Source organism: Gobio gobio (assembly GCF_949357685.1).
Source record: "Gobio gobio genome assembly, chromosome: 9".
Taxonomy (NCBI): Eukaryota; Metazoa; Chordata; class Actinopteri; order Cypriniformes; family Gobionidae; genus Gobio; species Gobio gobio.
In genome coordinates, this window is record NC_137115.1 from 33,512,279 (window position 1) to 33,539,148 (window position 26,870).

Sequence of the window (26,870 nt, forward strand, 5' to 3'; positions counted from 1 at the left end):
ATATGTGTGTGTGTGTGTGGATGGTGGGCCGAACTGGAAACGTAAATGTGATGGAAATGTAAGTGCAAACAAATCAGTACTGAAATCAAATCAGTCCCGGGCCCAAGGGCTACAGCAAACAGAGACTCTGATCAAGACAGAACGCACGCACACACACATCTTTGTGAAGACATTCATTGACACAATGCAATCTCTAGAACCATACCCATTACAATTAAGCGCCTAACCCGAACCCTAATTATAACCATCTCCCTAAAACCAAGTCTTGACCCTCAAACAGGCCTTTAAAGGAACACTCCGACTTTTTGGGAATTATTCACCGTATCCTCCAGAGTTAGATTAGCCCATACATACATACATACCATTCTCATCTCCGTGCGTGCCATAACTCTGTCTGAAGCACCCACCGCTAGCCTAGCTTAGCACAAAGACTGGAGGTAAACGGCTCCAGCTAGCCTACTGCTCAAAAAGTCACAAAATAACGCCAACATTTTCCTATTTACATGTTGTGATGTGTATAGTCACAGCGTGTACAAATAACACCTACATGAGACACAGACATCTTATAAACGTATGCATACTGCAAACTATATTCTCAGAAGGCGCAGCACTGCTCTACTTCTGCGGAGTGATTTGCTCGCAGCAGTAATAGTCAACAATTACTAGAACAGACAGACGGGACAAAGCGGATCACCTGCGGCTGCGGTAAGAGTTTCGTTATGTTTTTAGATGACTAGCCTACTGTAACAGTGCCATTAGCTAGATCTAATGTAACGTTTGTGACACCATTACATGAATCGGGTGGTCACTACTGTATTGCAGTTGTTCCCCTGCTCCATAGAGACAGAGCGTATTTAGGCCACGCCCACACCGGGGGGGAAAACAATCCAACGCTCTCCATTGACTTTGCATTGCGGGAGGCTGCCTCATTGTCATTTCGGACTTATAACAAAAAACAGAACAATGTATAAAAGCTGATATGTGACAAGGTGTACAGCAAACAAGCTAAAAAACACAGAAATAAGATTTTATAAGCTGTCGACCCAAAAAAACGAGCGTTTAAGAAGATAAAAGTGGATACAGGCAATACGAAGTGACGCTTCAGCAGGATGAATGGGTAAATTTTGGGATCCTGACACTCAGTATGTCTCAGTATGTGTATGTGTGCAGTAAACATTTTGTCACTGTTAAGTCAAATATCCAAATGTCCGTTTTATATATGATATTTCCTGTCGTTGATTACATTCCCCTCTAGTCGCCGTAGTTATCAGTGTAATATGACCTGTAGCGCTCTGTCTCAATGGCCTGAATCCACTTTTTTGTCCTTAAACGCTCGTTTTTTGGGTCAACAGCTTATAAAAACGTCTGGGTTTTTGCATCTGGGTTTTGTTTAGCTTGTTTGCAGTTCACTTTGTCACATATCAGCTTTTATACAATGTTCAGTTTTTTGTAATAAGTCCGAAATGACAAGGAGGCAGCCTCCCGCAATGCAAAGTCAATGGACACGGTTTGTTTGTTTTCCCCCCCGGTGGGCGTGGCCTTCACATTATGACGCGTGTCGCTCTGTCTCTATGTATCCCCTGTAATGTTAGTATTGTGCTGTCACGAACGCGCTCTGACTGTCAGAGTAACAAATGAGCGTGCTAGAGTTAATTGGGCGTCTTGTGTATCAGCTTTCAAAGTTTGTAACTCCTCGTCTGTGTATTCTGGCTCAAAGCGATATGGTTCTGGATTTTGGTTTGATACCAAGTAAAAATCCTCTGACAATTCCACAAAGTCAGCCATGATCAACAGTCACGTTCGTTACTAGCTACCTAGTCACGTTGGTTTTGTTGACGGAAGTAACAACGGGGCTTCTCAGGTGCTGCGAGCAAATCACTCCGCAGAAGTAGAGCAGTGCTGCGCCTTCTGAGAATATAGTCCCCAGTATGTATATAAGATGACTGTCTCATGTAACCTTGTTATTTGTAAACACTGTGACTATACACATCACAACATGTAAAATGGAAAATGTTGGCGTTATTTTGTGACTTTTTGAGCAGTAGGCTAGCTGGAGCCATTTACCTCCAGTCTTTGTGCTAAGCTAGGCTAGCGGTGGGTGCGTCAGACAGAGTTATGGCACGCACGGAGATGAGAATGGTATGTATGGACTTATCTAACCCCGGGGGATACGGTGAATAAGCCAAAGTCCCAAAAAGTTGGCGTGTTCCTTTAAAGGGTTTCTCAGAAAGGTTCTCATTTTACTCTCTTTGTCCTCGTTCCAATGGTCTAAAACTCAAACTGGTCCTCACAAAGATTTCTTGAATATGTGGTTTAAGGGGACTCCTGTAAAAACTGTATTTTCTGTCCCCTTACACTAAAACTACCCATTGAATTAACAAACAAACAAAAAAACAGTTTTTAAGCCATTTGGTTTACAAGGACAAAGGAAGCGTTCTCATAAATCATGTTTACGTTGTAATACCCATTTCATTATACAGAATTGTGTCCTCATAAACCACATATACCTGTACACACACACACACACACACACACACACACAGACTTGATATCATGCCTTGTTCTAAATAGAAAATACTGGTTTAGAAACATAAAAATCACGCCTGTCAACGCACCAAGCATTTTTATCCATACGTGAGAATCCACCAGTGGATGCGCATCTTATTCTAGTTCCACAACACTCAACACGCACACACAGACTGTAGTGGGGCCGCTCTCACAGGGTTCAAAGGTCAGTGCTCCAACAGTGAAGATGTCTTCATTAAAAAAGACAGAGATCATCTAGAGTACCGCTCATGCTCAAACTAAAAAGACCCACGTAACTACACTGCAGATCGATGGGAACAGCAAATGCCAAAACAGGGAAACCACAGCATTTAACATTTCATGAGTGGGGCAACGGTTTTCATGGTAATGGAGGCGAGTCAAACGCCGTTACTTTGGGCTGTTACTACTGGAGTCGCCCCTGTAGAATGAGACATATTTATAGACTTTAAATACACGTCCAGTAGTTTCCTGTAGGAGGACACTCAAATATATCTATATTTACTTCTGCTCCTTGGGTGACTGAGTACCGGTGATGGGTATCGCCATGGTTCCTGTTGCTATGATATCTGTTGCCGTGCCACCTGTTGCTTTGGCATTAGCGTCACTGGAAGACAGTGGAAGAAACCGATAAGCACATCATTGAGCACATTTTGTTATATCAAGTCTTCTGACACGTCTCGAGTCGATGTCAAAGTAGCTGCTAATTTTTAACAACTGTCTGCAAACTGTTTAATGATGCGTAGATGAATGCAAGAATGTGTATTGTTTTACCTGTTGAAGACCGCTTTCTCATTGATTGTAATGCTCTCCTTGGCATTGCCCGTGGCAACGCTCTCTGTGATGATGTTGGTTTTGTCTTCTTCTTCCTCACTGTCTGACCCACTGGAGCTGCTGTCGGACGCCACCAGCGGAGCCTTCCTCGCCCCACACACACTCCAAACACACGCTGACGAGCCTTTAACTGCAACACACACGCTGATTAACTCATGTTAATGGACCATTTCGAGAACATTTACAATCAAATGTATCATAAATATGCAAAGAATAAAATATTAATTTTTCATACAAAATTAACATGTAAATAATGAGTCAATTAAATGTTGAATCCATCTTCCAAAATGTGTTTTTGACCTACCCTGGTTCACTATGGTAAGCCTATTATGAGTGTTTATGTTTTAGACCAGTCAGGATGGTTATCACAACAAGCAAGAACGGATCTCGAACCTGTCGAGTCTGCTTGCAAAAGGAGAGCACGATAGAGCTTGTAATAAAACCAGAATCAACATCGGCTTTTCAGAGATGGCAAGAACTGAAGGGTTTGAAATGTTGTAAAGTCGACTTAGAGATGGAGTTTTTATTATTCAACAGGTGAGTAATGTATTTTATTGAACAGATACATTTCCATATGTAGCTTTATAACAGGATTCATTGTAAAGCATTATCTATTGTAAGGGGTCATTTCATTATGGTTGTTTTAACACTGTGCTGGGATTTATTTTCAAGGAAGTACCGTGTCTAAATATTAATAGGTATAGCTACAGTAACATCTTCAGCTAGTCAGCTGGAGATCCTTTCCATCTAATCTGGTTATATCTCTTAAAGGGATAGTTCACCCAAAAATGAAAATTCTGTCATCATTTACTCACCCTCAAGTTGTTGCAAAGCAGACAGAGCAACCATTGACTACCATAGTATTTTTTCCCTACTATGGTAATCAATGGTTGCTCTATCTGTTTGGTTACAAACATTCTTCAAAATATCTTATTTTGTGTTCAGCAGAACAAAAAGTCATACAGGTTTGGAACAACATGAGGGTGAGTAAATGATGACAGAATTTTCATTTTTGGGTGAACTACCCCTTTAAGTCAAGTAGTGAATGTTTTATGAGCATAAAACTCACTATTGATATTAATCCGCAGAGTTATACAGGACCAAAGCACAACCAAAACAATTTTCTTATGCAAAATGTATACAGTTTTGTTTTTTATCTGCTAGAGAGCCAAATGTTACATTGTGTACCTTTAAATGATAATTATTATCAACAACACCCAATATTTTATAAGCCTTTTACATTTAAAAAATAATATTCTTAAGACTAACAGCATTTAGAAGGATACATTAATGCATTAAATAACAATATTGGTATAATAAGCAATACAAAAAAAAATAATAACCCTAAATAAAAAAAGTTTATCCCTTTCATGCATGGTGTCCACATTCAATTTAACTCCATTTAGAGTTCATTTAGCATGGTAATGTTCTCCAAACCACTAGAGGCAAGTGTCAATAGATTGACAGCAATACTGTAACAGTGGCTACTGTCTTGTATTCCAAATATTCATTGCTTGATACACATCATTAATCCAAGATGGCTGACAGCAATAGCCAAATACCCCAGGCATATCTTTGAAAAACTTTCATACAAGGAGGTCAATTGAGCTATAAAAAAAAAATATTAGTATGTACAGTGAACTATGATGAATATGTTAGTATTTTATAAACTAAAATTTAGAGTAAAATGTAGTTTTTATACACCAAAAACTAGCTGTCCATGTCTGTGGACGTCATGCAACAGTGGACTTGCATTAAGTCTGATTTCTGTAACCTGCTAGTATATCTGTTCTATTTTTGAAAAGATGGTATGAATTGTCTTATATTGTAATAAAAAAGACATTTAACAAATATATCAGCATAAATAACCATTCAAAATTACATATTACGGCATTTAATGGCAACTTTACACATACACACCGAGACAAATTTGCATTTTGCCTTCCAAACAAGAACAGCATAGGTCAAGCACTCAGTACAAAATAATATAGAATATCCCGGAGGACAGTGACAGCATTGATGAGGAGTATGTGCCAGCAAAGCCCAGTCCATATTGCTACTAGGTTTCCGCATATATGTAACTACCGTTATAGTTCCTACAATATGTGTTTTATCGTTGTTATATTGTAATTTTAATGTGTTTAATAACTGAGCTGATATTCATAGCATAACATGACATAATAAAAACACAAATGTTACATACTGTCATCTGTGGCTTTTTGTCCCATTTTACGCCTTTGTTGCACAGTTAAATAATTTTTAAATAAAAATTTATTTTATAAAAATGAAAATGGATTTCAATTTTAGCATCATATTAAAGTAATACAAATAATCTTTTTAAAAAAATCTAGATGCTTTCAATAATTCATGCATGAAAGGGTTAAAAGTAAAAATGAAATATATCATTAATAAAAATATCAATAAGAATTATTATTACTACTACTACTACCACTAATAATAATAACAATGATGACTTTTATAATACCAAACTTTTATAAGTATCTTATAGTCTTGCATAAAACAAACAATATTCTTTATAAGACTTAAAGCACTTAAGAGGGTGAAATTAATTTGTACAAAAACGACTTAACTACTTAAAGTTAAATACAAACATAATTCAATAAATGCATTATCTCCTTTAAATGCTTAGTAAGAATAATATATTAGAGAATTATAATTTTTACGCAATAATGCAAGATGCTTATAAAAGTTGGTAACATTTTATAGTGTTTATTTACAAAAAAAAAACATTACATCAATTTAAGTATTTTTTGTTCATTAGTATAAGGAGAAACAATGCAAAACATTTACATGAATATACTTTTAAAGAAATAAGCAAGTAAGCCACTTACTTTCTTCATTTTGGCTCTGTTTGTTTGGATTTTCCGGGTCCACAGGTGAACTGCATCTGGGTCCTGCATCTGAACTGCAGGACACGAGAACGTTTAGCACAGTGTCTACATGACCTGAATACACAATATCAACTAAAACACAGTCTCTCCCTCACCAGCAGAAAGGCTGGAAGTCAGTGAAAGTCGCCCATCCCTTCTCCTCCGTCTCGCTGAGCTGGGCAGTAGAGCTTCCCCACACGTTAGAGCCCGTATCTATGGCAATACTCGCAAAATCCCGACAGCTGAAGTCATCTTCAAAACTTGCTGTCCATCCAGGACCTGATGGGTGATAATCGATTTTCCATTCAGTTATTATATAAGATCAGGTGAGATGTCTAGGTCTAGATCATGTGAGCTGTGAGCATACTCTGCATATCGCTGGACTGCTTGTCTATGTCCTGGTTCTTGGTCTTGTCTGGATTTTGTTTGGTCTCTGGAAACCACTCCATGTCCGGTGACCCCAGACGCATACGAGAACCACCGTCCACCTCACTCTTCTGAGCGTTTGTCACCAGTCCAAACCTATTAAAAAATAAACCACACACAGCAGTCAGAGCCGTGCATGTTTCGAGTGTGAGTGTAAGTGTAAGTGTGTGTGTGTTTTATGAACCTGCTTCTGGCTTTCACTTGTGTTGCATAGTTGATTTCTTTATCCTCCCAAATATCTTCCTCCTCCTCAGCATCATCAAACGGCCGGATTCGCTCCTTTGTGCAAGTCTCAAAGATCGCAGAGCTCGCCTGAGAGAGAAGAGAATCCAAAAGAGTGTCAACGTGAAGAAAACAAGCACAAAAATATGGTGATATTATAACCCAAAATGTAATAAGAATATAGAACAATTAATTATATAATAATATAAAGAATATAGAAACAGTTAGGACTCACCCCCTTGCCCATCAGATTAAAGTTGATCTCTGTGATTCGATCAAATGTGGCGCTGCAGAAAAAAACCAGACAAAAACTTGGCTCAAATTACCAATGTCAGAGTTTAAACCTGCTAAAAACATGAAGCAATATTTAAATTAAATTATTTTTTAAATGAAATGAAATTGAATCAGGTGACTGCACGCGTGTATGAGGCACCAAATGTAAAACTTTATATGGTAGAACATGCAGTTTTTATACATAAGATTTGTATACATTTTATTTAACATTTATATTTAATAGTTTGGTAAACACTTTAAATTAGGGTCAAATTCACACTATTAACTAGTTGCTTATTATCATGTGTATTACTAGGATATTGGCCAGTCCTGTGTGAATGTGGCTTTTTTTGTGATTGTTGCAGGCAAAAATCCTTGATTATGCGGCACGTTTTCTTAAAAAATGCGATGGAAAATGCGTGATTTTTATGCGATGAAATTGCGGGAACTTGCAAAAACTGCGGTTTGATGAAAAAGAGAAAAAAAGCACATCATCACAGAAAGTGCTGGGAATATTTAAGTTCTCATCTTGTTTTATTGAAGACCTTAATAAACACATGGCTCAAATTTACAAAACATTGAGTCAAACAAGTTCTGTAGCTTTACAAAAGGAATATGTTACAACTTCTGAAAAAAATGAATAAATAACTTCCTGTTTTACAGAGGTAGCTATACAAAACAGACATTTGAGTGCTTCCAATGCACTAAGTGCAATCTCTTAAAGGGTTAGTTCACCCAAAATTGAAAATTCTGTCATTAATGACTTTCCCTCATGTCGTTGGATGCCCGTCAGACCTCGGAGGAGGAAAAACTCTGGTTATAAAAACACCCGAGTACGTGTGGACTAGGCCTTAGTTGAAATCCGATGGCTCAGAAAGGCCTCCATTGGCTCAATGCACGGTACACTCTCAAGACCGTGTAGTGATGACCGATTTCAAAACACAGCATCATGAAGCTTCGAAGCGTTATGAATCAGCGAGTTGATTCATGATTCGGATCGCGTGTCAAACTGCTGAAATACGTGACTTTGGCGATCAAACCGCTGAATCGACTCACTGATTCATAACGCTCCGAACCGCTGAATAGACTCACTGATTCATAATGCTCCGAACCACTGAATCGACTCACTGATTCATAACGCTCCGAACCGCTGAATCGACTCACTGATTCATAACGCTTCGAAGCTTCATGATGCTGTGTTTTGAAATTGGTCAACACACCGGGAAACTGCTTTGCGCTGTCTTTTGCTGTTATTTTTGTTGGCAAATGGGAATTTGCGTGCTTCATCATGGTTTCACCGATATCTATGGTTTCACCACAGGGTTTTTCAGCTTTTCGATGACGTTCGCCGTCGGGTAATTACGTCACTTCAAAACGTTCCCATGGCGGCTAGGGGGAAATGGCGGCTCTTGTGTGAAGTAAAACGAGCATTTTTCAACTTTCTGCTAATATATATGACTTTTTTGCAACGAAAATGTGGGGATTATGAAATCATGCTAGCCCCGCATATTTTGCACGCGGAAATAGGCAATTTATGCGGCGAAAGTGCGGCGTATTTGAAAAAATGCGGCCCCCGCATAAATATGCGGACTTTGGCTGATTATGCATTAAATCATGCGATCGCATAATCGCGTTTTTCTGGAGGGACTGATATGCTTTTTATTAGTATTTATGAAGCACATATTAATACTTATTCTAATCTAAAGGGTGACCAATAGTTTAATCTACTTTAACTCTAAATCTAAACCTTTGTGCAGGAATCACCTGATGTTGCCATCATGCTCTCCGAATTCATCGCCATTCAATCCAAACTGATCAACAAAGTTTGCCGTCATCTGCTGGATCTGATAATCTGAGAACACCTGTTAAGAGAAAGATGCTCATTAAAAGGTCATTCACGGATTGTCATTTTTGATGTTAAAATACTTCCTATGATTTCACAGCACATGTCTTTGTGCAAAATCTCACCAGGTCTGCAGTGTTCTTCTTGTTAGTTTCCGTTAGCGTTTCATTCACAAACTGCTCCCAGCGTGCTTTATAGTCCTCTGGTAGCTCTGTCATACACAATGAAATATACCAAATATTTGAAAACAAAGTAATAAATAATATTGTTTAAAAGTGTGGGGTCAGTAAGAGTAATACTGTTAAATGAATACTGTTATTCAGCATGGATGCATTAAAGAAGGAATATATACACATAAACGAATACATACATATGTATATAACACAAATCCACCCTCAGCTACCTTTTATTAGTTGAGTGATTTGGGTTTGTTCTTGTTCTCTCTCTGCATTCTGCACAACTGTGTTGGCAATCCTGGTCAGATGACCCATATACCCTCTTCTCATGCCTCCAGCCTCCCTATAACATACACACAGAGATATAAGATCATAAGACACTCAACCAGCAAAAGCATATGGACTCTTCAGCTCACAGATATTTAAATTTGTCCTTACTGTGTTTTGTCATTTTCTTCCCAAGCATCTAAAATCCTTTGAACCAGCCTGCAGTCCTTCAGTAGCTGCACACAAACAATTATTTCAATGACCTATACATACTGCATACTGTATTTACATTTTTGACAATTGATGCCATAAGTGCTGTAAATATTATACATTCATACACACACAAATAATTTACACGTTTACATGCAAACATACACCGACCAGGCATAAAGTGAACAGGTGAAGTGAACAACACTGATTATCTCTTCATCCCGGCACCTGTTAGTGGGTGGGATATATTAGGCAGCAAGTGAACATTTTGTCTTCAACGTTGATGTGTTAGAAGCAGGAAAAATGGGCAGGCGTAAGGATTTGAGTGAGCTTGACAAGGGACAAATTGTGATGGCTAAACAACTGGGTCAGAGGAAGGAGCTCATTGATGCACGTGGGGAGCGATTAAACAGACAAGCTACAGTAGCACAGATTGCTCAAGAAGTTAACGCTGGTTCTGATAGAAAGGTGTCAGAATACACAGTTTGTTGCGTATGTCAGGGTGCCCATGCTGACCCCTGTCCACTGCCGAAAGCACCAACAGTGGGCACGTGAGCATCAGAACTGGACCACGGAGCAATGGAAGATGGTGGCATGATCTGATGATTCACGTCTTTTACATCACGTGGATGGCCTGGTGCGTGTGCATCGCTTACCCTGGGAACACATGGCACCAGGATGCACTATGGGAAGAAGGCAAGCCGGCGGAGGCAATGTGATGCTTTGGGCAATGTTCTGCTGGGAAACCTTGGGTCCTGCCATCCATGTGGATGTTACTTTGACACGTACCACCTACCTAAGCATTGTTGCAGACCATGTACACCCTTTCATGGAAATGGTATTCCCTGGTGGCTGTGGCCTCTTTCAGCAGGATAATGCGCCCTGCCACAAAACACAAATGGTTCAGCAATGGTTTGAGAAGCGTGTTGACTTGGCCTCCAAATTCCCCAGATCTCAATCCAACCGAGCATCTGTGGGATGTGCTGAACAAACAAGTCCGATCCATGAGGCCCCACCTCACAACTTACAGGAATTAAAGGATCTGCTGCTAATATCTTGGTACCAGATATCACAGCACACCTTCAGGGGTCTAGTGGAGTCCATGCCTCGATGGGTAAAGGCTGTTTTGGCAGCAAAAAAGGGGACCAACACAATAAGTCATAATGTTATGCCTGATCGGTGTATACAAACATACAACTACACCTCAATTACCAAGTGAGTCAGATTCACTAGCAAGTGATTCAAGTGACTAAAACTTGGTTAAAATATTCTGCTTCCATGGTGCTGCAGATTCAGCAGTAGTGAGGCACATATATTACTAATTTATTATTTTATTGTATATTACTATATATGAGTATAGTCTATACAAAAATATTAGAGAACACATTAGCTTCAATAAGTGAGGGTCATGCTTACATGCTTTATCAAGTCACAGCTTGTGAACATGTCAGATTTGTCTGAGTTTTGTGTGTCTGACTTTTGAGTTTCCAGCTGAATCTGATCTGGACTTTCATGTGTTTTTCCAGTAGGTGTTGTCTGGTTAATGATGGCAGAGACACAATGCTCCACTTGGATGTGTAGGAAGTTGTTCCAGGAGAATTTAAAAAACAAGTCCTACAGAGAGAAAGAGATTAAGAAAGAAAATGGAAATGTTTCTGAAAGAACTCTTATGCTCACCAAGGCAGCATGTATTTGATCAAAAATACAGTAAAACAGTAATGCTGAGAAATAATATATCTAAATTTAATTATAAATATAATTCATGCATTACTGTGATGGAAAAGCTGAATTTTCAGCATCATTACTCCAGTGTTCAGTGTCACATGATCCTTCAGAAATCATTCTAATATGATCTAATATGATCTATATCTATACTGAAACATCATGTTTATGTTTCAGGATTCTTCGATGAATATTAAGTTCAACAGCATTTATTCATAAGTTCACTTCAGAATTCAAATTTCTTGCTAATTTACTCACCGCTATGTCATCCAAGATGTTTATGTCTTTCTTTCTTTAGTCGAAAAGAAAAGAAGGTTTTTGAGGAAAACATTCCAGGATTTTCCCCATAGAGTGGACTTCAACGAGAACCAATGGGTTGAAGGTTCAAATTGCAGTTTCAGTGCAGCTTCAAAGGGCGATCCAAGCCAAGGAATAAGAGTCTTATCTAGCGAAGCGATCGTCATTTTCGCGCATTACATCATCACGTTGGAAAGGTCATGTGTGACGTAGGCAGAAGTACCGACCCAGTATTTATTTACAGAATGCCCTTTACAAAAAAAGGTAAAACAGCGATTTTGAAGTTGGAGGAGAAAATAATGAGATGGAATATTTCGCCCTACCGCTTACGTCGCTACCTTTCCAACGTGATTATGTAATGCGTGGCGCATCACAGAGCTAGAGCAAGACGAGCATTTGTGGTTAAAAAAAATGAAAATGGCAGAACATTTCACTAGATAAGACCCTTATTCCTCGGCTGGGATCGTCTAGAGCCCTTTGAAGCTGCATTGAAATGTGGACCTTCAACCCGTTAAAGCCCACTATATAAAGAAAAATCCTGGAATGTGTTCCTCAATAACCTTAATTTCTTTTCGACTGAAGAAAGAAAGTGAACAAATCCTTTAATATCCAGAAAGAGCAAAATGTAAAATATTAAATATTAAAAAATATTGGCTCTAAGAAAGGAAACATCTTATTTATTTGTTGGCTTTGTAAGCTTTGTAAGGCTGACTCATACCAGCAGCAGGTTGATCATGTTCAGTCGGCAGAGCTCTTGGTGGATTCTGGGAGCTCTGGTGTACAGGAGAGCAGCCATCAATCTGGACGCATGCAGCCGGGCATTGCCAAATGGCTCTTCCAGAACACCCATCGTGGTCAACATCGCACATTTCTGAGAGCAGGGAGAGTCCAAAAAACATCAACTTCCTCCATGTGACATTTTTCCGTGATTTCACTTTGTTTTTAAGACTTGCGATAAAACCGGAGGAGCATACCAACCTTGGGTGGGTTTAACAGGAGGTGGTGGAAGTTCTTTAGATGCGGTTGGATGCCCATTAAAATGCTGTTGTTAACGGTGTAAGACTTTTCCAATCCCTGAGAGCACGGGTCAGTCACCTGCTCAACACTGTTACACACACAAATACTTTAGTAACAGTGATGGTGTGTGTGTTTGTTGAACTGTGTTTGTGTTACTCACCCAGGTCTCAGAGTTTCCAACAATGTAAGTAACACTTGCGTTCCATAGACGATGCACATTTCACTCTTTTCTCCTTCGAACATGTTCTTCAACAGGGCCTCAACATTCTGCTGTCTGAAACAGCAGCCAGACACTTCAGTTTAGTTATGCTGTTCAAGCATAAAGCCCACTCCACAATCTGCTTATTCTGGCTGACAACTGCCCACTTAGACAGTAAGAAACCATCTAGCTGACATGAAAAGTGACTGAACACAGTGGTAGTGATCATACACACACACTCACAGTTCTAGTGTTGTGAGCAAAGGGTCAGTCTCTGAAGGTTCCTGCAGCAGACTGGCCTGATCTCTGCTCAGACGGGTGATTTCACACAGGGTCTGAGATGCATTCGACTGCCTCTGTAAACAAACATTTATATACACACGTCATCTTTCATGTCTATTTATATAGATGGAATCAAATGTTTTGTTGCATAAGGACTTTTATCAAGATATACCAAGATCAAAAACACAATATCACTATCGTCTAGGGATGCACGATATTGGATTTTTGCCGATATCCGATATGCCGATATTTTTCAACTCATTCTGGCCGATGCCGATTTCGATACCGATATATGTTTATTTTTTCCATTTGTTTGGAAACCACCATTTTGAGCAAAAAAAAAGTTTTTTTTTAATTCTGGTTTCAGATTTCTGAGGTCTCCTTACTAAAAGGATACATGTTAAAAATAAATTAATGTTAATAAAGTTATTTTTTAAAATAACAGTATGTTAAAAGCGCTGAAAATAACAATAATAAAGTCCGTAATTTTTCACCCCAGACAGATGCAGTTGTAACCTAAATATTTTATTTTTGTATTTAATGTTTGTTCACATGAAGTGGGGGTGGCATGGGATCAGTTGATGCTGTATTTAGTTTCAGATAAAAATATTCACAGTTATTTTAGAACTCCTTGGATTATTTTTCATCATCCATTTCATAAAATTGTATTACAGATTAATAAACTGTATGTAAAAGTATTTAATTTACAAGTGTCATGCTTGTGCTTTGACATCATTACTGCTTTATTTATTCAGAAAAAGAAGTAACTTCTATTTATTTGTGTATTCTACTTTTCATTTTATTACTGTAACAACAGCGCCTCCACTAAATAGGCTATATATAACATTCTACCGGTCGGGCACTAGGATCTGGAGGAGCTTCAGCTGCTGTAGAGGCTGCAGCGTGCGCTATAGAGTGGTGAGACGCGATTGTGCTTGTTTTGGGCTAGTTTTGTTGTGAAAACCTGGCAATCCGGCGTTGATTCACAAATTCAAGGCAGCATTTAAAAACTGACAATATAAATCACCATACATGCAATGCACTTGCTTGTTTACACTTGAAGAATGACCACACGGCTGACGTGATCTTATCGCTATAGCAGTCCTTGCACACGTGCGTTATTGCAGGAGCATATCAACACGTTATCATATCGGCATTATTTTTTCATATCGGCCGATGCCGATTTTTATATTTTAAGCGTTTATCGGCCGATTCCGATGTCGTGCCGATAATATCGTGCATCCCTACTATCGTCCTTAAAGGGATTGTTCACCCAAAAATGAAAATTCTGTCATCGTTTACTCAGCCTTAAGTTGTTCCAAACCTGTATGAATTTCTTTCTTCTGCTGAACACAAAAGAAGATATTTTGAAGTATGTCGGAAACCAAACAGTTGAAGGACCCCATTGACTTCCATAGTTTTTTTTCAGTCAACTGTTTGATTACCCATTCTTCAAACTCTAGTGACTGACCTCACTGTCACTGTGAGGGTGTATGAGCTCAATGAGTCTTTGGATCAGCCTCTCTTCATTCAGCCACTGAAAACAGGACATGAAAATAAATGAGAATACCAAGCGTTTCATTTTGTTTTGAGCACTTTTATTAACCAGGGGTTGATTTCTATTAAAGAGCACCTATCATGGAATTTTGAAATTTACCTTTCATGTAGTGTGTAACATAGATCTAAGTGAACAAAAACATCCTGTGATAGCTTGAAATATGACAGTGCACCGTATATATAGTTATTTTCTTTCAAAAGTAAGAGTCATTTTTAAGAATCGTTAGAAGACCGAAGCTTTTTCTCTGACTAGTTGACGTCAACTTGTCAAGTTATTTGAATACGATACGCCCACTTATTGTGCTCCAAGACGCCAGTGAAAACTAGAAAACATCATGGCCACGAGACGCTGTGTTCTGAAGTGCGACTCAAAAGCAAACTTTTCATCTGCCCAAGGATGAGCAGTTGAAGACTAGGTGGCTTTGAGACAAACCATACATCGTCGCGATTGAGTGTTTATTATTAGTCGTCAAATGTATGTTTCGCGATCTCAGGAAGCTTTTATTATGGACTTTTATTATGGCACATGGTATCTTCTTCGTCTGTCTGTACCATATATGGATTACATGTGCACAGAGCGCCATCCGGCTGCCAGTATGAATTGAAAACAACACACAAGAGACTCAATCGCTCATGATTAGGCTATTTCTGCCCATTTTGAGGAAGTATTGAATAAAAAATACTCCTCTGTTTAGAAATTTGACACAGACATATGAGAATCTATCAATATGTCTCCTCATCTGCACACTTTTGAACTAAAAGCCCTGAGGGATGTTGATTTGTCGCGAGTCTTCGTGAGGAGTTTTTTTATGAATGAGATCAGCTGAGGCTCATATTACAATCAAACAGTACCGACGCGGTTTTCATATTCATAACTCCTGACACATATTAACAAATTACTGTCATTATAAGACTTTGATGGGCGTTCCGTTTCCGAAAATATCTGCACAGACTATACCAATCACAACTGACTGGGTCATCTGACCAATCACCGCAGATTAGCGTCACGTAAAGGCGGGGTTTTGAAAAGTGAATCACTAAAGGAATCATTTGAGAATCGCTGTCAAAACAGGTAAAAATAAATGCATATTATAAGAAAACTAAAGTCTTTTTTGTCATTGCATGCATGCAAAACTGTTGTTGGGGACTTCTAAAACAATATTTGGGACATTTTAAATGCCATGATAGGTGCTCTTTAAAACTAAAGATTACAGTTTTTACTTTGTTTTATGAAGGTCACATTAAAATTGTTTTTGAAAATATTTACCATGTCTTCTTCATTTCTATTTTCTCTAATGACTTCTATTCAATTCAATAAAAATCCAAAATATGATTTATTCCGACAATGATAATACAAGAACTAAAATCATCAAAAACGCTTTCAATACTATAAACACTACCATTCGAAGTTTGGGGTCAGTACGATTTTTTTGTTTTATTCATCAAGGACACATTAAATTGATCAAAAACATGTGAGAAATGTATGATGTTACAAATGATTTCTGTTTTTGTTTTTTTTTACTTTCAATTCATCAAAGAATCGTAAAATAAAAAGATAACACTGATAATAATAAGAAATGTTTTTTGAGAAGCAAAATAATGAGTTTAAATTTCACAGAGCCAAAGTGTCCATTATAGAAATATTATGAAGCTCTGGTTGAGTGTACTCACACTAAGCACTTCCTGTCTGAGACAAACGGGCTCCACGTTGCTAATGAGACGCAGCACCAAATCCATCATGGCCGACGTGTCCATGTGTTTCAACACCTGCCCTATAAAATCCTCTTTTTTCTTTACGAAACCGATCATCTGATGAAAAATTTGAATCAACAAAGAGCAGGATCAAAAAATTCATGCAGATACAAATCAAAAATGTTCAAATGATCTAAAAGAGATGCATGTTTGCGCACCTGCTCTGTCTTGCGGGCGATGAGGTTGCCAACAGTCTTACTGAAGAACGAGGCCAGTAGAGGGTTCAGCGGTGGCGTCTGCTCTAGGAAGTTATAGATTGTGTTCAGCAGAGACTCATCTCCACCAACTTTATCATTGATAAGGGACACGTCGCACGTCAACAACTCACATGCTACATTAGCATACCTGCATGAGAGACAGAGAGAAAAAAAACATATACGACTAGAGGATGACCAACACATCTTAAATAAATTCAATATATAATGCAAATTTAATGGCAGCACATGAATAAATATTTACTCAAAATTCACTACAAATATTTAAGAATTGAAAATCAGTGTTGTTATGGTTAACTAAAACTATTATTAATTGTTTTCAGAAACTGAAATAAAGCTGAATTAAAATATATATTTATTAAATATATATAACTTACAAAACTTTTAAATGTTTGCCTTGGCAACTAACTAAAATACTAAGTTGAAGTAAAATAAAAATACATTTAAGATAAATACAAAATATAACAAATAAAAACTGACTAAAGCACATAACTACTAAAACAAACTAAATGAAAACTGAAAATATAAAAATAAATGCTAATATTCAAAATATTAATAAATACTGTAATAGCATATAATACTAAACTAATTCTGGGACATATAATGATTCATTATTCAGTCTGGTTAAGAAACAAAAAAATTAAAAATTAATTTGGACTAACTTATTATTAAAATTGCCAAAAAATATGTCATTATCGAATACACTCACCTAAAGGATTATTAGGAACACCTGTTCAATTTCTCATTAATGCAATGATCTAATCAACCAATCACATGGCAGTTGCTTCAATGCATTTTTTCCCATCCTCTGATGGCTACTTCCCGCAGGATAATGCACCATGTCACAAAGCTCGAATCATTTCAAATTGGTTTCTTGAACATGACAATGAGTTCACTGTACAAAAATGGCCCCCACAGTCACCAGATCTCAACACAATAGAGCATCTTTGGGATGTGGTGGAACGGGAGCTTCGTGCCCTGGATGTGCATCCCACAAATCTCCATCAACTGCAAGATGCTATCCTATCAATATGGGCCAACATTTCTAAAGAATGCTTTCAGCACCTTGTTGAATCAATGCCACGTAGAATTAAGGCAGTTCTGAAGGCGAAAGGGGGTCAAACACAGTATTAGTATTAGTGATGCACCGATCATGATTTTACATGGCCGATTCCGATACCGTTTTTTTCAAGAAAACTGGCCGATTCCGATACCGATTTCCGATTTTTTTTTTTTTTTAACACAATAAAAGAATGAAAGTATACATGAACAAGATGTTTATTTGGTATTTAACAGGCTAAATTGGCTTTTGGCTAATGAAAACAAGTTCGCAATCTGAAATTAACAAGAAATTTAATTGGAAATTAAAGGCTGAAAGGTGAAATTAAAGGCAACAACTGCATATTCTGCAATCCAAACAAAGATGTTACTTAAATCAGCATTTGTTTTTAAATTCAGTGTAAAGAAAAAAAGTCTTTACCAGTGAAATTAAATAAAACCAAAGTATATAATTGTTCCAAAATGTTAAATCAAATAATGTTTAGTGCAACGAAAAAAAACTAAGATGCTACAGCAGGTGCTTTTTAAATCAAATTAAGTCAATGTAATTAAGGTAAAATAAAAGATAACACTTTAGAATAATGGCCATTAGTTAACATTAGTTAATGTATTAACTAACATGAACTAACCATGAGCAGTACATTTGTTACTGTATTTGTTCATCTTTGTTAACGTTAGTTAATATAAATACAGCTGTTCATGGTTTGTTCATGTTAGTTCACAGTGCATTAACTAATGTTAACGAGATTTTAATAATGCATTAGTAAATGTTGAAATTAACATTAACAAAATTAATAAACGCTTTATAAGTGCAGTTCATTATTAGTTAATGTTAACTAATTTAGTTAACCAATATTAAATAATGACCATTATTCTAAAGTGTTACCAAATAAAAATGATCATCCTATAGCAGGGTTTTTCCTGGGTCAAAAATGGTCTTCGGTGGTGGCTGACAGACATTGTCATCCACACACACAGTAAAGAACTCTACCTACGTGATCTGTGAGCGCAACACTGACAATACATGTAAAATAAATGCAAAGAAACTTTTGTAATTTTTGCTTATCTTATTTTGACATCTGATATTATGTATGATCTCTACCTTGATGTTTGTTTCTTTTGATCCTCATTTTTTACACTATTTAATGATAATTGTTTTGGTATAATCATATCAATATTAAAAAGTAGCATAAAAAATTACTAAATAGCCTAATTTTCTACCATTACAATTTAGTAAAATTATCAGCTAGCTAACAACTTTGTTCTGGTCTCACCTAACTCCAGTCTACACTAAATTATATTTCACTACACATTGTCAAAATAAATAAGCTGAATGACTGTGGATGATTAAACTAATTCTTACTATTCACTCTTGCTGAATTGGGTAAGCACACTTGTGTTCTCATTTCAGAGGAGTTCTGAGTAAATTAATAAACTGGTTCGTTAGTTCAAGTGTTGGACGGATCAGTTGTTCTAACCAGTCGTTAAAATGATTCAGTTCAAATGAGTCATTGGTTCGCGAATCGGACATTAGCAGACGCGTTGTGTGTGCAGATGAAGCTGAGCTGAACAAACGCTCACTATCTGCACTTGTGCAGGGCGCGGAGAGGTAGGCTCGCGCAGGAAAGCGGCTCTTCCTCAGTTCTCCAGAATCCGTTTGTAACACACAAGTGACATGTTCGCGAATGATTGCAATATAGGCTATGTGCACGCGGGCGCACTTCCGGATAAATCGGCAGAAAAATACAAAGAAAACCGGTTCCGGTTTTTGGCCGGTCAACCGGTGCATCCCTAATTAGTATGGTTTTCCTAATAATCCTTTAGGTGAGTGTATATGTACATCTGTTAATAAGCCTGTTACATAATCTCTAATTGGCCAAATATGGGTTGTTTAATCAGCCTGTCTGAAAATTAAGCTGTCCAAATTTCAGTCAATTAATGGGACTGATCAATACTTTTTTTCTCCATTGCAGACAAAGTTTCAAAACATTTTATATAAAGCTGCAGTCCGTAACTTTTTGCGATCTAGAGGTTAATAAAAAGAACTTCATGCGTCTTGCGGAAGAACATTGCAGCCGGAGCTACTTCTCTCCGTTTATGTCTATGGCGAGTCACACAGGGTCGCATGTTCGTCCAAACATTGCATTCGGTCTGTCATTGCACCTGCCTGTCAACATATGCATTTCCATAACTCCGTGCACCCTGCTCACGCAGACATCACATGTCATCAGCGAGTTTCATGCTATGAAGAGTTATGCTATACAGATGCCAGTCACCGAGCACCGCAACTGAACCAGCAGCCCCTTTTATGGTGCGTTCACACCGGACGCGATTCGCGCGAGTGATTTACATGTTAAGTCAATGCAGAGACGCGAAATGGCATTCTGCGGCGCGATTCGCGCGAATGAGGCGGCGAGATTCGCGCGATTCGCGCGATTGAGGCGGCGAGAAGGACGCGACTTGAGCGTTTTGAACGCGCGATTCGCGCGAAACGCTCAAGTTGAAAAATCTGAACTTTGGCGGATATTTCGCGCCGCGTTAACCAATCAGGAGCTTGCTCTAGTAGTGACAACAATGAAGAGAAAATCTGTATATTGATATCTGGTTCAGACAATATGATTATCACTGTGATAACATTAAATTACATGAAACACAACCCAGTCTCTTTTTGTTAAATGCAAGTTTATGTATGATCAATAATACAAAAGTATCAGTAATGTATAACAAGCTATACATGAAACAAAGCAACAATGCAGTCAAACATTCAAAGTCAGTGCTAGTAGGCTAACGTTACAACTGCAACGTACAGTTATAGCCTAAAAATATAAAGTAATGAAACTTATCTTTGCCCTCAGCCTAAACGATTTGCCAGGGAACAAATTATAGATCCATGAGACCAAAGATCGGCCGTTACAAGACGAATTATAGCTCGAGACACACCACAGAGACATCAGAGCCAGCGGGAGACGGCAGAAGGACTGGCCGAGGAAAGGTTGCCCTCGCCGGCTTTCACGTGCGCTGAGCGCGCTGTCCGCTGGAGCTCACAGCTCCGACAACGGCAGATAAAATGTTCAAATAGGCACTGTTTATGTAAATAAACCACAGATTTGAGCTTTAAACAACTACATTATCGACTGAAAAAGTCTTAAAACTACGTTTTGTCACACATTAACAGTAGATATGAACAAAAAAAAAGACATGTAAACACAGCCCATGTCAGCCATTTCTCAACGAGACGAGCTGCTGGCGGAAGCCCCGCCCATGACGCGAATTCGCATCTGTTGTGCAGTGAATGTCACACGCGATTCGCGCGAGTAAACTCAAAATGTACACGCGTCCACCTTCGCGCGATTAGCGCGAATTATTCGCGCGAATCGCGTCCGGTGTGAACGCCACATTAGAGTTCCTCCTGAACCAAAACAAGCTTGTGCAGCGTTCACACTATAACTACTTCAATTTGGAAAAGATAGAAACCCATGACGTTATACTCGGAGCAGTTTGTTACTCAAATTTCAGATCAGTGCTCTTTCATTTGTTTATGTTCATTATTATTGTAATGTTACGTGCTTTGACACATGAGGTAGTTTAACGCTGTCTCTCTCTCGCGACGCTTTACGAACTCTGCTGTGGACATGTTTTGAAGAAGGCATGGTTTTGAGGATGGGATCTCATGCTTTCAAAGCTTACTTGCTGTTGCTAGCCACTCCAAAAATTGCCTACCCTACCTTTAAGAGGTGCTCAGAAAGTGTTAATAATCCAAAACATCTTTTCACTCACTTGTAGCGCAGTTTCTCCTCCCGGTCAGTAGGGGGCTCGTGCGTGATGAGGTCGAGAAGCTCCAGCATGCTGCTGTCCCGAGTGAGGAAGAGGAGGAGGCGCTGATTCTGGGCCTTGCACTCCTGCAGCACATCTTCTTCATCCAGCAGCTCCTGTAGAGTCACATCCTCCTTCTCCAAGAGCTTCTCAACCTGAGATGAGTTGTGCAGGTCGAACTTCCAGAACATGACTGCAGCCTATAGAAGAAACAGATAGTGCCTGAGACAGACAGAGAGAGGCTGTTAGTTACTCAAGCATATCAGAATAAGCAAGCTGATGTGATGTTTTAAAGGGTTTGCTGGCCACTGACTAACCCTTCGTTAGTCAAAATAGAAAATCCATAATGCACCTGACCAGATCACTGTATAAATAATGCATAGTAAAATCCAGAGCAGGTACAACAACTATTAAACATTAGCGAGTCGGCTGTAATTACACTCTTGAAGAGCAGTTGCATCAGTCAATTAAAGACTATTAGCTGATGTAATTTCATCTGGGTTGGACTGTCCCTGTACCACACTGAATCTTACACTGGTTAAAATTATATAAAGATGCACAAATCATAATTTTTCATGGCTGATTGCGATTTTTTTTACAAGCAAATTGGCCGATTCGGATACTGGTAGCGATTTTTTTTTTCTTTAAGTAAATGTATATGTTGCTTATTTGTTCTATTACAGGCAAAACTGGCCTTTAAAAATATATATATATCTATAGCCATTTGAAATAAGAGGCAACCACTACATTTTAATCACAATCCAAACAAAGATGCTACATACATGAATGAATGGAAATGCAAATTCACTCTCTGACAGTAGGTGGCGCTTATGGAACAGCAATGATTTTGTTTTCTAGATTAGAGGTAAGAGGAAAAGAAAATGCCATCAAAACTTTTCAGAAGACAGTCGATTGCCTTCAGAGATACATTCATATAAACCCCTAGCCTGGATGCCAGCCGAACTTAGCCTTGCCCACAACATTTGAGGTCGGGAAGTTCAGTCTGGACTTGATCTGTTGTGGAGCAACAATGCTTGAACCAGAGCTGTTTGGACCAATCAAATTGACAGGGCGGGCTTTATACGATAATGGACAGATGATCAACAATAACGTAATCATCCACGTCACCAAAGAACGATTGGGTTGAATTTCTTTACTAAACGGAGAACTTATGTTCTTATGTGAACTTATGTTCAGTTATGCATCCACCTTTACTATTTCTCTCAAAAATTATGATTGTGTTGGTAAGTACTCTGTGTATCCTTACATTTTTTTTTACAACACCAGCATAGATTGTTTACACTCATCTTCTTCTACCTCTTCCAGCGTGCATGCAGTGGAGTTCTGTTGACAATTATGCATTGCACAAAATACGTCACTGTATTGTTGCTCTGATTGGTTGTAGGTCTATCCAATTGAGTGCAGAGACATTTTCTTTCCTGGTTCGGTTGAAACACGCCCCATAATCACAGCCCATTGGAGCAGTATCAGACTCATATTCTGACTAGAATCTCTGAGTATGACGAAGTCAGGCTAATAAACCCCAACACCAATCCTATTTTTCATTCATCAGAAACAATGAGCTTGTTGTGCATGGTATAGCATTTTCTCTGCTGCCGCGTTCTCCTCTTTGCATCCGTTTTAGGCGTGTCCTGTCTATGGCCTGTGATAACGTCCTGTTTACAGACTTAGTAATAGAATTATAGAGAGAATGCCACAACATAAAATATGAAAAACCTCAGTGTTTCAAACTGGATGACCACAAACAAACTGTATTTTAGGCCAAACGGATGGGAAAAACTGAAAGAAAAAAAATGCTGTTCTGTCCAACTCCCTGAGGCAAAATGCTGACGTGTACAGGTAAGAAAGCTGTTGCCATAGTGTTCCATTTTTACCATAATGCTGTTTAAAGAGTAGACATAGTCTGATACAAATATCAATGATAAACCTACCTCTTACAATAACTGTTCTGTTAATAACCCTCTGTGGGTGGGGATACAAAAATGCGGAACTATAATCTGTGGTTTTCATGAAAGCCCTAGAGTGCTCAAATGTCTTTTGTTGACAAATAAACTTGAATTTCTTGGTACAGGTAACACGGAGAACGAGTAAACATTGTTAATTTACATATACTATCGGCACTGTAACAATTCAAAGCGGTCTGAAAATTGGCAAAGTTACACTTTAAGCCAAGAGTGTTCACAGGGTCCGCCAATTAATGTTTAATCACAAATAACTTTTAAAAATTAAAAAAACATCAGAAAGTCAAATTTAAATATAAGCACTCTGAAATGAAAGCAAGAGCACTTTCAGTTGATATTGTAATAACATAACATTATCGGCTTAACAGATTTGGCAAACACTCTTTTTGAGTTTGCGCTCTGGAGAACATGAAATGTTCCTATTTACAGCTTGTTTTTGCAGCGGTGAGAAATGTAGCCAATCCCAGACATGTTTGTTGATCTCTTGAACACAAAGCCCAATCAGACATAAAAATTAGAATCAGTCACTGCTCAAAATGCCAGAGTTTTTGTTCAGTGATGAGTTTTGCTCACTCTAGCAAATCCTCTCATTAACAAAGAATGTAAGTAAGAGATTCATTATGCAGTGTGTGTAAACTTTATTGATCGCGAACTGAGATGAGTGACAGCTTTTAAGTGATTGTAATGTGAGCGCGCTTTCAAGGCTATATAGCTATAATCCATTGAATAAAAGTATTGTTTTTCATGCTGCTAAGAGGACCGATGGCGGTGGCCAATGGAATGCTGCAACGTTTTGGAAGTGAAATCTTCCTATAAATGCAGGATTAGTCTCAAGATTGTGATTCACATAGTGATACTAGCACAGGACAAAAATATGGCATGTCAAAATAGATACGCACAATGTAGGCTAAATGCAGACTAATAGATTACTAGAAAAATAAATCATATCAATAATTTTTTTCAAAACACAATTCCATTCCAATTATTTGTAAAAGTAATGACTTGTAAATAATCTTAAATGTCTCAGTGTACATTGCTATTCTTCTTTTGGTGGAGCCCTTGCTTACACATTACATCTGCACTTCTCACTAATTCTTAATTGAGTCTTAATTGTTCATCTCACAGTAAAACTTCCATGTTAAGAATTAATAAACTTGTAGCTAAAGTTCAGGTAAATGTTTAATAGTCCATCTGATTAATAAGCTAAAAATGTATGACTCTGCAAATCAATTAAAGGTGTCATGAACTGGCTTTTTACATTATATATTTATATATTTATACTGTTGTCTGAGAGGTCAACTTATGATGTTTGCTTGGTTTTTACATTAAAAAACATCATAATGAATAAGTAATAGGCTATTTTCTGCCCTGGTTTTGAGGCTCTCTCAAGAAACGCTCGGTTTTTATGGGCGTGCCGCACTGAAGACTTGGAAGTAAACGCCCACGTCTAGGATTGGATAACATCAGTGTTGGGGGTAACGAGTTACAAAATAATGGATTACAGTAACGATATTACTTTTTTGGGTAACGAAGTAAAGTAACGCATTACACAACAAATATTGGTAACTACACTACTTTACTATACTATAGGAACGCGCTTTCCTGCGTTACTCAAGCCGCGTTTGCCTGTGTGTAAAGATCCGATACACGTGCGTGTATATACCGATGCGTGCACCGTTGCCATAGAGCAGTGTTTCCCAACCGAGGTGCCGTCTGACAAGAGCAGGGGTGCTGTGTAAAAGTCCTTCAAATTCTCTCTTTGCAAACTTTGTTCAATGCATATAGTGCTGCCGTATGTTCGAATACTAGTCATTTTCCCCGTCATCACAAATGAGAAGTTGCGCGCGCTGTGAGAATATTTTGTCTATGTGCACTCATCCAAAAGCGCGCACACGTCTCACAGTGCGCAAATATTGAGTTCTCTTTCAAGTTTTGCTCTTGAACGGACAAACTCACACAAAAACTATGTCAACATGCCCATCTTGATGAGTATCCTAGCAGACATAGTCTGTATATCCCTTAAAACGACGCATATCCGAGCATTAGGTCTTTAAAGGGGCAGTATTATTAGGTCTTAAAGGGGCAGTTTTATTAGGTCTTAAAGGGGCAGTAGCCTTTACTGCTGTCTGTTTAATGTCAAACAACAAAAAAGGGCATCACTCACTGCTCTTGATTGAATATATTTTGTAAATTTAATAGGATTAATGTTTAATTTATACAGTCAAATATGCAATGTTATTTTACAATTGATTTCTGTACCTGAAAACTAATGTTAGACGTACCTGAAAAACCTGAAAAGCATTGTTTATTTTATTAGTGTCTTTGCTCAATAGTATTTATTTGTGCTGCTGCTTGTATTTAAATTATTTGTTCTTATTATTTTCTTTATCTTTATTTGACAGTAGTCATTTTTGTTTGTTTGGGGAAACACTGCCATAGAGCCATGATGTTTGTCCATATATCTACACGGTAAATTAAGAAATGGGAAAGTAAAGTAATAAGTAGTGTAGTTACTTTTCAAATACAGTAACTAGTAAAGTAATCTCATTACAATTTACAGATGTAACTAGTAACTAGTAACTAATTACTTTTTTTGAGTAACTACCCCAACACTGGATAACATTAGCATATTTAATGAGCTTCTGCTCCCCAGTCAGTACACGGGGGATTGTTTTGAAAGCGTGTGGGGAAACGGCAAGTCGGCAACCGGAATGATTTGCTCACAGGGCTCGCAAAATGTCTTTATCAAACAAACACAATGATTAATCTCTCATCCACCCACGATTGATTGGAATGTTTTTTTTGTATTGGCCCGCCCGATCGGTGAATATAACCGTGAACCGTACACACACATGCGCGCGCGCGCCTTCAAATATCAAGTCAAGAGAGTGAACAACGCACATCAAGAAAGGAATGTTATTTAATTATTTAAGATAGCCAGTCGGCAGGCTGGGCTTACGTTTTAGTAGCCCGTCTGAAAAACACATAGCCCCGGGACATTGGGCTTTTGTGAGCCCAAGCCCATACATGTCAGAGTCTGATCCCGAATCGCAATGAAACAATAACAACTCAAATAAAGGATTCTCCAGCCTGACAGCGTGCTAAGGTATGTTCAGCTAGACACACACATAATCAATACGATCTGTAACAATGCAATACTATCACATATAAAAACATGTTTTACTCACATAAGTGTGTCGCACCATTCCTGTCGGATCCAATATAGAAGGCACAGCATTGTTTTAATCTCAAAATGTCTGCAAATCCAGTCTTGACCTGTGTCTTATTT

At 38.2% G+C, this 26,870-nt stretch overlaps 1 protein-coding gene across 1 annotated transcript in view; it reads right to left on the reverse strand.

Moving 5' to 3' along the window:
* Positions 1 to 2,111: 2,111 nt before the first annotated feature.
* ppp6r2b (protein phosphatase 6, regulatory subunit 2b) overlaps positions 2,112 to 26,870 on the reverse strand; it is a 28,203-nt gene continuing 3,444 nt past the window's right edge. Inside the window, exons 3-23 of the mRNA XM_079825431.1 lie at positions 21,564 to 21,821; positions 16,671 to 16,857; positions 16,432 to 16,569; positions 14,675 to 14,740; positions 13,165 to 13,277; positions 12,883 to 12,996; positions 12,684 to 12,810; positions 12,424 to 12,576; positions 11,103 to 11,300; positions 9,648 to 9,712; positions 9,437 to 9,552; positions 9,159 to 9,244; positions 8,955 to 9,052; positions 7,153 to 7,204; positions 6,880 to 7,007; positions 6,637 to 6,791; positions 6,386 to 6,548; positions 6,231 to 6,304; positions 3,319 to 3,508; positions 3,050 to 3,151; positions 2,112 to 2,965 (exon numbers count right to left, since the gene is read on the reverse strand). Coding sequence (XP_079681557.1) covers positions 2,935 to 2,965; positions 3,050 to 3,151; positions 3,319 to 3,508; positions 6,231 to 6,304; positions 6,386 to 6,548; positions 6,637 to 6,791; positions 6,880 to 7,007; positions 7,153 to 7,204; positions 8,955 to 9,052; positions 9,159 to 9,244; positions 9,437 to 9,552; positions 9,648 to 9,712; positions 11,103 to 11,300; positions 12,424 to 12,576; positions 12,684 to 12,810; positions 12,883 to 12,996; positions 13,165 to 13,277; positions 14,675 to 14,740; positions 16,432 to 16,569; positions 16,671 to 16,857; positions 21,564 to 21,790 — 2,583 coding nt within the window. The 5' untranslated portion in view covers positions 21,791 to 21,821 and the 3' untranslated portion in view covers positions 2,112 to 2,934. The remainder of the gene's footprint in view (positions 2,966 to 3,049; positions 3,152 to 3,318; positions 3,509 to 6,230; positions 6,305 to 6,385; positions 6,549 to 6,636; positions 6,792 to 6,879; positions 7,008 to 7,152; positions 7,205 to 8,954; positions 9,053 to 9,158; positions 9,245 to 9,436; positions 9,553 to 9,647; positions 9,713 to 11,102; positions 11,301 to 12,423; positions 12,577 to 12,683; positions 12,811 to 12,882; positions 12,997 to 13,164; positions 13,278 to 14,674; positions 14,741 to 16,431; positions 16,570 to 16,670; positions 16,858 to 21,563; positions 21,822 to 26,870) is intronic.